Genomic DNA, 12,662 nt, shown 5'->3' with positions numbered 1-12,662 from the left:
ACCACCAGAGCAACAATGCTACTCGCCCATCACTATTTCAGAGCTCTACATGTCATACGAGACTGCACTATTTTGTGCCACGTGAGAAATACTACAGATTTTTATAAAGGTATGCATCAGCGGGCATTACGGAAACCCATTTAAAGTTCTGACATTTTTGTAGAAAATTGAACTTAAGCTGGAAAAACACTTCAAAGGGGATTTCTAATCTATGTTAAGGCCTCCAGTTTGCCAGTGGGCGGTGAGTGCCATAGGACAAGACTAGCGTTATGGTCATGCCTCTACTTACTGAGGCAGCTTTGCCTTTTCATCATCAGAGGAGCGCAGGAGCGACACAACTGGCCAGATGCCGATTCAGAAATGCTCTTGTAGATGGAATAGCAAACTGCTTGCAAACAAGCGCTTCTTGCCTAGGAAACCCGCCACTCTGCTAGACTGCAAAGGTGGCCGGTTTACTAAGCAGCAAGAAGTAGACTATTCAATTAAAAATCACAGATCAATTGCAAAGTTGTTTTTTACAAGAACTTTACAATTTTAACCCCTTTCAAGTTGAGATCCCTTTAAAGGGAACCTGTCAGCATATATAGTCAGGAATGGATTCATCAACTACACCTAGCTAAGTAGTGTGGATGTCACATCCTGAAAGATGAGCAAGAGTTTAATGCCAGGCATTGTGCAGCACACTATATTGTAACCTATAGAAAACAAAGACCATGATTAACCTCAGATTGACATCTTCATGGGTTTGGGTCATAGCAAGCCGGATGTTTAAAAAGTTAAAATGTTGCAATCAATTTACATACCTGACCATAGATCCATCTTCTACTGTAAAAGTTATTTGCATTTCCAAACCAATACATTCCAACATCATTAAGCACATACTCTGCCCTTTCTGTATCACTGTTCATGTAAACTTCATCATCTAAGAAGAAGAGAAAAAAATCATGAGTCTTTAGGTCAGTGAATGTTGGCATCACAAATGGAGAATGAAGAACTGGGTTGTCTTATGGTGTTCACATAATAGTATGCAAATGTATCCAAACTAACAGGCAATAGGTTATTAATGAATTATGTCTCCAAATGACTTCTCAGTAGTGATGAGTGAATATACTTGTTACTCGAAATTTCTCGAGCATGCTCGGGTGTCCTCCCAAGTATTTTTTAGTGCTTGGAGATTTCATTTTTCTTAGCCGCAGCTGAACGATTTACATCTGTTAGCCAGCATAAGTACATGTGAGGATTCCCTAGCAACCAGGCAACCCCCACATGTACTTATCCTGGCTAACAGATGTAAATCATTCAGCTGCGGCGATGAAAACTAAATTTCCGAGCACTAAAAAATACTCGGAGGACCCCGGAGCATGCTCAGGAAATCTCAAGTAACGAGTATATTCGCTCACTACTTCTCAGTTATTACTTCTACTGAAAGCATGGGCTTCTGTGCCACTTATCAACAGATATAAACATGACTGACAGCTTAAAGGGGCTGTCCAGACTTATATATATTTTGGGTGTGGTCACACAGGACTGTCTGGGGGCGTGTCTTTAGGCTGCTCTGCCCTGTTAAACTGTGAGCCATGCCCCCTTAGTAAAAACCATAAACATTTACACTACATAAAAAGGCCCAGATCTCTGGAACCTGGTGAAAGCCTTTTAAGTATTATAAAATATCAGTCATTTAGACCTGTCTCAGCATAAATCTATGTACAGATAAACAGAGAAAAAAAGACCAACAACTGATAAGAATGATGGTACAGGTTGATTAAAAAAACCCTTGCAACCAAGGCTTCATTAAGTCCCATATCTCAGTTCAAAAGACTTTAGGGTCTGATTTATCAAGACAGGCATTGTTCACGCCAGTCTTGATGAGGAGATTTGCTGGAATCAGACGCTCCTGATTCATGAAGAGGCACACTCAACTTAATGTATCAGGAGCACTGGGTGAGCAGCATTCTCCTCTGTGTGTGCCTCACCGCACATTAAATTGCTTCCCCTGCTGGAACAAGATTTGTGGCGAACACAGTTCCTTGCCTCCTAGTTTCGCTCATTTTGTCAAATCTGGGCAAAAATGGCATCAGAAGATCAAAAGTTGGAAAATGTTAGCACAACCTTGAGTTTTCAAAGCTTTTTACTTCTGTAAAAGCTTTGATGAATTGGGCTCTGTGGCTACATTCATACATTAATGTCCATTTACTGCACATTTTATGAACTAACAGCACACAGACCTACAGAATTTCATTCATCCATTCACATATCTGTTTAAAACAGGCCTTTGTATCAGACTTGGCCATTACAGCCTATAAAGATCTGTTACAACACATGAAACACAGAAGACAGACTTTTAACTTCAGTTTTCTACTTGTTTCATCCATTTTGAACTGATCAATTGTTAAGTTCATTAAGAAATTGAAACATTCTACCTCGGTTGCGGACATATCATTGATCCAGCCTGTGCAGCCGCACTGGGGCCCAAGAAGTACCACCCTCAGAAAAGGTGGAAGTGTACATTATGATCAGCTATTGGACTGCAAAGGGCCCATATATTGTTTTTGTACAGGGGCCCTCTTCTCTCTGTGTCACTGGTCTTCCTGCTTCAGTTTTTAAAAATGGGAAAAACCTGATGTAACAGATGCAAAATGGATGACACATGGAAGATAAACCTTCCATTTGCACACATGTAAAAATAGACATGGATGAGTGAAGGAATCACAAAAGAACAAATTATAATTCATTAATAGGATTTTGCCTCCTGAGATAGATTCTCAAATATGTTATTAACCAACATTTACCAAACACACAATAAGTCTGATATATTATAACAATCTCTGATAAATGTGCCCTTATGACTCCTAACAGCCAATCAGGTATTTCTTTTATTTCTCAAGACTACGTTGAAAAAGTGAAACACAAATCGCAATTGGAAGCTTTGGCCAATAACATAAATCACCATATAGTAGATATAGTATACCGTAGTCTACTGACCTACAAGCTGGCGAAGGGTGAATTTTTCAATCAATACAGATATAAAAGTTGACATTTTTACACAGCATGCAGTTGCATAAAAATCTAGTGACTTTTGACATTTTTTATGGCCTGCTATGTTTTTGAATAGTGGGCAGGACTGATGCGTTTATAAAATGGTCTTCTCATTTATTTCGCCACATTCTTACTTATTTTGCACACGTCTGTTGACCTTCTTAGCATGATTACCGTGCTACAAGTGGCACCAATACTATTAAGATACAAAGTCCGGCTCTTCCATACAAGCCGAGGCTCAGTATCGCTGTTACCACATGTGTGGTACCACTTCATATTCATCAGGATAAGACCGACACATGCAAAGATATACATCTATAAGGCCTAATGTATTATGCAAAATTATGCATTTTTCATTCATTTTATATGGTTCTCAACAGTGATCGATAGACATATTCTAGAGATAGATTTCTGCTCTAATTTTCTAATAAGTGATTTATAACACCTGAAATGTGTTTTTGAAAAATATTTTTTTTAATTAGTTCCTTTTAAGTCTGGTAACCTAAAAGGAACTAATCCTATACTTCATCCTATAGTCCTTAGAAGGCCAACGCTGGTTGGTACCATCCTTCTTGTTGCTCAATGTCAACTTAGACAGGATTCCCTCCTCTTGATGATTTTTAGACTGCTTGAACTGCTTTAGATCTTCTTGGTAGTACCCATATCTGGTAGGGTATTGAAAATATTAAATGTTATCAGTATATGTACTCTAATCGGCCTCCCTCTTACCAAACTCTCCCCGCTCCAATCTGTCCTGAATACTGCTGCCAGGAACATATTTCTCACCAACCGTTACACCGATGCCTCTACCCTGTGCCAGTCTTTACACTGGCTACCCATCCACTCCAGAATCCAGTACAAAACTACTACCCTCATCCACAAAGCACTCCATGGCTCAGCACCACCCTACATCTCCTCTCTGGTCTCAGTCTACCACCCTACCCGTGCCCTCTGCTCCGCTAATGACCTCAGGTTAGCATCCTCAATAATCAGAACCTCCCATTCTCGTCTCCAAGACTTTACAAGTGCTGCGCCGATTCTTTGGAATGCACTACCCAGGTTAATACGATTAATCCCCAATCCCCACAGTTTTAAGCGTGCCCTAAAAACTCATTTGTTCAGACTGGCCTACCGCCTCAACGCATTAACCTAACTATCCCTGTGTGGCCTAATAAAAAAAAAAAAAAACACAAAAACAAATAAAAAAAAAATAAATAAAAATAAACATAATCAGGTTCCTTGCATCATGTTCTCATATACTCTATGCAGTTAATAGCACTCTGTGTCTGTACTGCTACATACTTAGGCAGTTAACTGGTTCATGCAGCTTTACATGAACACCCGAGCCTTACACTATGGCTGGTCCAAATAACTAAAGCAATTGTTACCATCCACCTCTCGTGTCTCCCCTTTTCCTCATAGTTTGTAAGCTTGCGAGCAGGGCCCTCATTCCTCCTGGTATCTGTTTTGAACTGTGATTTCTGTTATGCTGTAATGTCTATTGTCTGTACAAGTCCCCTCTATAAGTTGTAAAGCGCTGCGGAATATGTTGGCGCTATATAAATAAAAATTATTATTATTATTATATTATTATTATATGTACCTCGTGCCCAGGGGTTAAACAGCAAAACAAAGGTTCCCAAATTAGCAGATGAAGTACGTCCTCCACTGGTGATCTGTAGAGAGGCCGTGTAACGACCTACGACTGCAGTTACTGGAGGGTTGATGGTAAGTGTCAATGTGTTGGTACTGGTGGATCCACGTACTGCACTCCAAGATGTTCCACTGCCAGAACTGGAAACTGGCATCACAGCCCTTGTGTTTCTGGATTCAGAGGCTCTGGAACCTGTCAGTAAAAGGTACAAAGAATTACACTTAAAATATCATACAGTACATCTATTTTTTCAAACACAATTTCGGGTGACTCTACACAATTCAGTGTAAATGTCACAACATAAAAAACATATGAGGAAACCTATTAATTTTAATTGCGCTAATTATTTGACTATGTAAAATTCTTTAAATGAAGAGTTTTTTCTTTTTTTTAAGCAGGGGTGAAGGTTCATCCAGTACCGAGCTAAAAAGGTCCAGTACTATATCAACTGCCTAGATATTTTTCATCTAGCGGGTGATGAGCATGTAATGTTATCTCACGTTTGTTTCAGATGGATTTAAAGGGAAACTGCCACCATGAATTTGCCCTCTAATCTGTGTAAAGCAATGATATCAGCAATGTGTCACTTACTGAACTTCTTTAGTGCAATTTTGAGAAAATCACTGTTTTATCAACAAGAGATCATCACTAGAGGACTAGTAAACTAAATATTCAAGACCTCTTTATAATGAAGTCCCCCACCACTGATTGGTAGCTTTCTGCCTATGCACAGTGTACACAGAAAGCTGCCAATCGGTGGTGTGGGCGGGGTTATACAGAGCTCAGCATTCAGAGAACTGGCAGATCTGCAGCAGAAAAAGCTCAGATATTGTCAAAACTACTGCAAGCAGCCCAGTACATTGAAGGAACAAGGTCGCTGCCCCCACATCATGCTGCTGCTAAATGGGATAGAAGAAACCTTGGGATTCATCTCAAGTGTTACGGGTGCTTCTGCTTCCATGGAATGAATAATCATGTCATCTGCTCAATCACTAGTGAATTTCTCCATATTTGCAATATAGGAGTTGTCTGTGAAACACTAAAAACTAGATACACACCTTATTGCAAAACAGGTAATTAGTTTCCTGTCTTTACACCCTCAGTATGCCCTAAAAATGAGCCAAAGTGCAAATTCTTTGACTATTTCCACAATATTAATATACAGTATAAACTGTGCATGTGAGGTCACCTGAAATCATCGATATACCTGTATATCATGGAAATAGGGCAAGCAAAGCATTGTTACCAATGTAATTATCACAATTATGATCAGAAAAGACAAGGTTATGGTCTCTGCATGGCTTGGTCACCCCTCTCCTTGGCCTTATATCAACTGCTTGGTTTGCCTTTATGGCACATACCGTACATCCTTTCCTGGTCCACCATCAAATATCTGTAACAGTGCCTCCCACCGACCTAGAAATATACCGTGCTATAGTGCTCTTATGTAGTAAATGGGTCTTTAGGCCCCCTCAGAAACATTGGCCGATGTGCAGCATCTACAACTATACACCCCATAGCATCACAGGTTTATCAGATTGTTAGTGTTCAGCCGTTCCAAATATTTTTTAAGTATAGGGTTGCACAGAGTTCATAAAAGGATGATCAATATCACCATCAATTATTTTTAATTAAAATTTAACATATGGCAGTATGTCAAAATCGACTGTATGCTCCTTCCTATAAATCATATCCAAAGATGAAATGGAGGTCTAACAAGGTAATAAAAGTCTATGAATTTGTATTAAAGGTATGATGGATGTGTGAATTACTGTAGGTTTTTGATCATGATTAATTCAAAATGATAGCATCTCCTTTTGGTGATGTGTAATCCATGAAACATTGTGACATTGTGGAGAGTTCAACACTAACTGATTGCTTTGATGCGTAACCCAGATGTTGGCAAAATGTCTGGATGTGCCAGTTTAGTATTTAGGATTAAGCATTGTTTCCAAACCTTAACATAGCATTGTTCTTTTGTTATGTTCTTAATTCAGTTAACAATATTTTGAAAATAACCCTCTTAACCCAATTATGCTAAAAATTAAAAACAATTTGTAGTCTTCAGCTATGGAGCAAAATATAAAATTGTGAGTGGCAGGCACCAAATGTCAGCAAAACTCAACATACAGAGATGGCTCTATACTGAGTACGTCAGAACTGTTCACAAGAAAACCCTAATTTATTAAACGGATTTCTCACCATATTTCACAATACAAACTGAAACATCATTAAACAGATATCTCAGACCTAATGCGATTTATATACTTATTTTTATCATCCATGTCAGAAAGGTTTTACAATCGTTTGTGATATTTCAGTTTTTCCTCTTTAAATTTGCAAAAAATTCTACATTTCTGTTTTTCTTTTTCAGTCAAGATGGGGTGTAGAGTGTATATTAATGAGAAAAAAAATGAACTTTTTTGAATTTTCCAAATGGCTGCAATGAAACAAAGAGTGAAAAATTTAAAGGGGTCTGAATACTTGTACCCACTGTATATGGGTATGTAGATCATAGGAAGTTGAATAAAATGACACCTTTATACCCGCGATCTGATGTTTTATTCCAAAGATATCCATGTTTTTCTTATATGTAAATGAGCTGTTCAGGGCTATGGGCCGAACACTGATCAGTATGATAATGTGTCTCCAGAGATTATTATAAATAAAAGGAGGCGTTACCTTTGTTAGACATGTAACTAACACAGAAAAGGAGACCTGAACTTTGTCTCCTTACAAACCAATTGTTTGCAGCTCTCCAAAGTTCTGCTGTATTGCAACAATATTGCAGCCCTGTCTACCTGTAACCTGAAAGCTGAGAGGAACCTGCAGATATGTCTCTTATGACACAGCTCTGCAGTGAGATCAGGAGAGAAGAAAGCGCCCTTACACATCACACTTGTGACTCCCCCTTATATTTAGAATAATCCTTGGAGGCAGATTCTTATGCAGATCTGGGTCTGGCACATAGGCTGGACAGCTTATTTACATATAATAAAATTATGGAATAAAACATCAGAACACAGATATCAAAGCATAATTTTATTCGGTTTCCTATGACCTACGTGCCCATATAGATGGCTTAGGAGGGTTGATCCTACAGATAGATTCCCTTTAACAGGAGTGTAATGCAGGCTCCTGCACACTTATATAACACATGTAGTTCACTATACAGGGTGGGCCATTTATATGGATACACCTGGGTGGGCCATTTATAAAGTTGCATCCAAAATGGCCGACTTCAAAATGGCCGCCATGGTCACCATCCATCTTGAAAAGTTTTCCCCCTCCCATATACTAATGTGCCACAAACAGGAAGTTGATATCACCAACCATTCCCATTTTATTTTGGTGTATTCATATACATGGCCCACCCAGGTGTATCCCACCCTTTATTATGTAAAGCAAGCATGGCTTGATCATGGAAAAATGTCTTTGATCAGCAATTTCACAAAACAGAACGATTGAAACTCTGTGAGCTATTTTACATTGATGTGTAGGATGCTAGAAGAAGCTTACCTGTTTCAACCGTAATGCTGAAGGCATCTCCAGACTGAATGGACCTGCTGAATGTGAAGATGCATTTAAAGGCCTGTCCTCTCCTGACGACCAGTTCTGTTGTATCATAGTCATTGGTTCTGTGAGCTAAAGCATTTGTGCTCTGCTGAAAGTCTACTCTGGTCAGCTGTAAGCCTAGAAAGAAAAGATACATATATTATAGCCTTGAAAAACAGTTAACTCACTAAGAAAATTCTGAGATGAAAGTATATTAGCGTATGATTGGACTAACACTAGTCATTACTAAAATTGGCATTGAGATCAGCACCATATTAACGGCATTTATGTCCTATAGCAGGACCTGATAACAACCACATCACAGATGGAATTTATAACCCTCAGTATGGGCCTAGCTGGAATTGTGAAGCCTGTGACTAACTAAATGTGAACATGTGTTAATAAATGACACATTCCAAGGAAACTTTTTCACATTTTTAAGCATGAGACTCTTGTTGCACCTCTATAATTAAATCTAGCCTGGTAATATTGAACAAAATTTATGACATTTGGCAGCTACAATGAAGCAGGGTGTGGTTTTTATAGACTTTCTGGTGAGCACATCTGGTGCCAAGTATCAATTAGTAATTTTCTGTTGCAGTATCAGGGCATTACTACCCACACAAATGTAGTTTTGTGTGAAGTCGAGGGACCAATAATAATAACAATTACATAACAAATGTATTATTCTCTTTTATGGTAGAGTGGCTCCTCACAGTGCCATGATCAGAATTTTTGAGCCACTTATTGTCAGTTTTCAAAACACAGACACATGTGAGGAGTTTTGATCAATGGGGATTACTACTACATCTCACATGATGGGATTCCCACCATCTCATCTCATATGGTTGACAGCACCATGTCTATGAAGCTCGCCTTCAGTCTAATTGCTTATCTTTTGTTTTACTGATTGATTGGGAGCTCAATATTTGCTCCATGTGTGGTATATATAAATATAATCCATTGCAAAAGAACAAAAAACATTTTTTTAGTCTTCATAGTTTTACTTTTAAGGTAAAGGTTGGTTGCCTTGTAATGCTGAGACCCTAGGTTCAAATCATACCAAGGACAACCTCTGCATGGAGTTTGCATGGTGTCACAATGTTTGTGTGGGTTTCCACCAGGCACTACACAGATTCCTCCAATATTCTACAGACATACTAATAGGGAATTTAGATTATGAGCCCCAGTGGGGATAGTGCTGAAAATATCTGGAAGGAGCTGTGTTATATAAGTGAGAAAAATAAATAAATGATCTGTTGTTAAAATATCGTACACCCTAATGAATCCTTATTGCAAATCTTGAGCAGCAGGCCATTTTGGATTTCAACACCTTATCTTCTATATTGCTTCTCTGTAGGCATACTACTGAAGTATAATCTCAACTTCTGTCTCCTTCAGATTTCTGGAGGATATGACCACCAGTCACAAGGGCTGGAGAAGAAAGCATTGCATAGATACATTTTTTTTAATGCTAGATAGGAGGTGGACTGCAAGGAGATACATTGTCTATCTGCCTGAGGTTATCGTTATAAGCATTGTCCAGTTTTTACAATGTCAACTTCCTAAATGTGTTCCCGGAAAATAATGTCATCACCAAAGCTTGGACTCGAAACAATCAGCAATTACCTGCTCAGGAACATGCCCGGAAGTATTCTGTTGTGATAGAAATATTGCATTGCATGGTATCCATTTAACCCCTTCACGACATGCGCCGTACTAGTACTGCACATGTCATTTCTCCCCCTTTGATGTAGGCTCCGGCAGTGAGCCCACATCAAAGTCGTGACATGTCAGCTGTTTTGTACAGCTGACATGTGCGCAGAATAGCGGCGGGTGAAATCGCAATTTATCCGCCGCTATTAACCTGTTAAATGCCGCTGTCAAACTCTGACAGCGGCATTTAACTACCGCTTCCGGCTGCCCGGCCGGAAATGAGCAAATCGCCGACCCCTGTCACATGATCGGGGGTCGGCGATGCATCAGGATGGTAGCCATAGAGGTCCTTGAGACCTCTATGGTTATTGATGCCGGCCTGCTGTGAGCGCCCCCCCTGTGGTCGGCGCTCATAGCAAGCCTGTAATTCAGCTACATAGCAGTGATCTGATGATCGCTGCTATGTAGCTGAGCCGATCGAGTGGTGCCAGCTTCTAGCCTCCCATGGAGGCTATTGAAGCATGGCAAAAGTTAAAAAAAATGTTTTTAAAAATATGAAAAAAAATAAAAAAAATATAAAAGTTTAAATCACCCCCCTTTCGCCCCATCCAAAATACAACAATAAAAAAATTAAAACCTATACATATTTGGTATCGCCGCGTTCAGAATCGCCCGATCTATCAATAAAAAAAGCATTAACCTGATCGCTAAACAGCGTAGCGAGAAAAAAAATGGAAACTTCAGAACTACGTTTTTTTGGTTGCCGTGACATTGCATTAAAATGCAATAACGGGCGATCAAAGGAATGTATCTGCACAAATTTGGTATCATTAAAAACGCCAGCTCGGTACACAAAAAATAAGCCCTCACCTGATCCCAGATGACGAAAATTGGAGTCGCTACGAGTATCGGAAAATGGCGCATTTTTTTTTTCTTTAGCAAAGTTTTGATTTTTTTTTCACCACTTAGATAAAAAATAACCTAGACATGTTTGGTGTCTATGAACTCATAATGACCTGGAGACTCATAAGATCAGGTCAATTTTAGCATTTAGTGAATCTAGCAAAAAAGCCAAGCAAAAAACAAGTGTGGGATTGCCACTTTTTTTGCAATTTCACCACACTTTGAACTTTTTACCCATTTTCTAGTACAAGACATGGTAAAACCAATGGTGTAGTTCAAAAGTACAACTCGTCCCGCAAAAAAATAAGCCCTCACATGGCCATATTGACAGAAAAATAAAAAAGTTATGGCTCTGGGAAGGAGGGGAGCGGAAAACGAAAACGCAAAACCGAAAAAGGGCTGCGGCGTGAAGGGTTATTAAATAATTTGGATGCTATTAAAACGCACAGTGTACTGGACCCTCCACACTGAGATACACTAACACTAGCTAATTCGTAGCTCTAAAATAATAAATTAATAATGGAATGATGAGTAAGTTATAACAATCCATGGCCCACCATCAGTGGCAGCACATATCACATAAAAAATGGAAATGTCAATAAAAACATATAAAGCTCATTAAATGTAATGAGATGTTATTCTAGCCTATAGAGTGTATATTGGACATTACTCAACATATAGTGAACCCAACAAATAATGAATTTGATATTGAACCCCCTACTTGTTACCCCCTGGTCATCCTTATCAAACTGAATAAATTGTAAGTTGTAATAATACAAATAACACTGGGAACAAATGAATGAGATATCCTACATTCATCATAACAGGTTCTACTGATGCTACATTGAGGTATACGTACTTGTCATCTTGATCCTCTTTCTTTGTATTACCGGCTGATGCTCTACTGATGGAGCGCTGAAGAATGATTAGTCCTGGATGATTTTTCATCACTTATATCCAAAACTCATGTTTCACTTTGACGATGTCAATATGCAAAACTTATGGGTGAGGTTTTTCATGAAAATGTAAGTGCTTTAAACATATTGGGATTGCTCAAGTTTGGGTGTGTATAGTATCTTCCGTGTCAGACAGCTAGCAGAGCCTGTCTGGGGACATAGCATTCAGATATCTAGACTATGTTTCAGGGGATAATTAAGGAAGCATTGCGTTATTATGGTCGTGCATTCATGCAATTATGATAAACCCAAGATTAATTGCCCAATAGTTTTTGTGATTGTCCAGGTAATGGCTTACTAGTTTGTTTGTATAATGGAATGCTATAAGCAACAGAGAAGACTAAAGTCCAACATTTGAATATGTTGTGCAGAAATAAATGATATACGGTAATTAATTTACTTACAACAATGTTAAGTAACATTTTTAAATACATTAAAGAAAATTATTCTAAATTATATACTATACTATAGTCTACAGCTGCAATCACATTATTGCAAGCTGCTGATCTGAAATTTCCTTGATTAATCTGAGAATTTGTATTCTGAGTAATAGGTTTTTTACACTGTATCTTAGTTCCTAAAAGGTGATCAAACATATCAAAAAACTTTTGACATGTCAAAGCCGCAAGTCAGAAGTTTTATTAGGCTGAGGTCTGAGTCCTGGGACTCCCACCATTCACACAAATGAAGTGGTAGAAGCTTAAAGAGAACCTGTCACCAACAAAATGCAGTTCAATATGCAGCCATCATGTTGTAGAACTCCCCTGTTCTGAGCTGAGCAGATTGATATAAAGTTTTGTGAAAAAGGATTTCTGTGTTTTAATCAAATGGACCTCTGCTCTTTCTGGGTTTTTCAGTCCAGTGGGCGGTCCTATCAGTGACTGACAGCTTTCTTTGTATAA

General features: G+C 38.7%; 1 protein-coding gene across 1 annotated transcript in view; it reads right to left on the bottom strand.

Moving 5' to 3' along the window:
• Window positions 1-11,821, bottom strand: part of LOC143765201 (protein-glutamine gamma-glutamyltransferase E-like) — a 28,948-nt gene extending 17,127 nt beyond the window's left edge. Inside the window, exons 1-4 of the mRNA XM_077251639.1 lie at window positions 11,664-11,821; window positions 8,210-8,383; window positions 4,640-4,882; window positions 804-922 (exon numbers count right to left, since the gene is read on the bottom strand). Coding sequence (XP_077107754.1) covers window positions 804-922; window positions 4,640-4,882; window positions 8,210-8,383; window positions 11,664-11,670 — 543 coding nt within the window. The 5' untranslated portion in view covers window positions 11,671-11,821. The remainder of the gene's footprint in view (window positions 1-803; window positions 923-4,639; window positions 4,883-8,209; window positions 8,384-11,663) is intronic.
• Between the last annotated feature and the right edge of the window lie 841 nt (window positions 11,822-12,662).

The sequence above is a fragment of the Ranitomeya variabilis genome, chromosome 4, assembly GCF_051348905.1.
Source record: "Ranitomeya variabilis isolate aRanVar5 chromosome 4, aRanVar5.hap1, whole genome shotgun sequence".
Lineage (NCBI taxonomy): Eukaryota > Metazoa > Chordata > Amphibia > Anura > Dendrobatidae > Ranitomeya > Ranitomeya variabilis.
The sequence above is the reverse complement of the archived record's forward strand: the minus strand, read 5'-3'. Positions and strand labels throughout refer to the sequence as shown.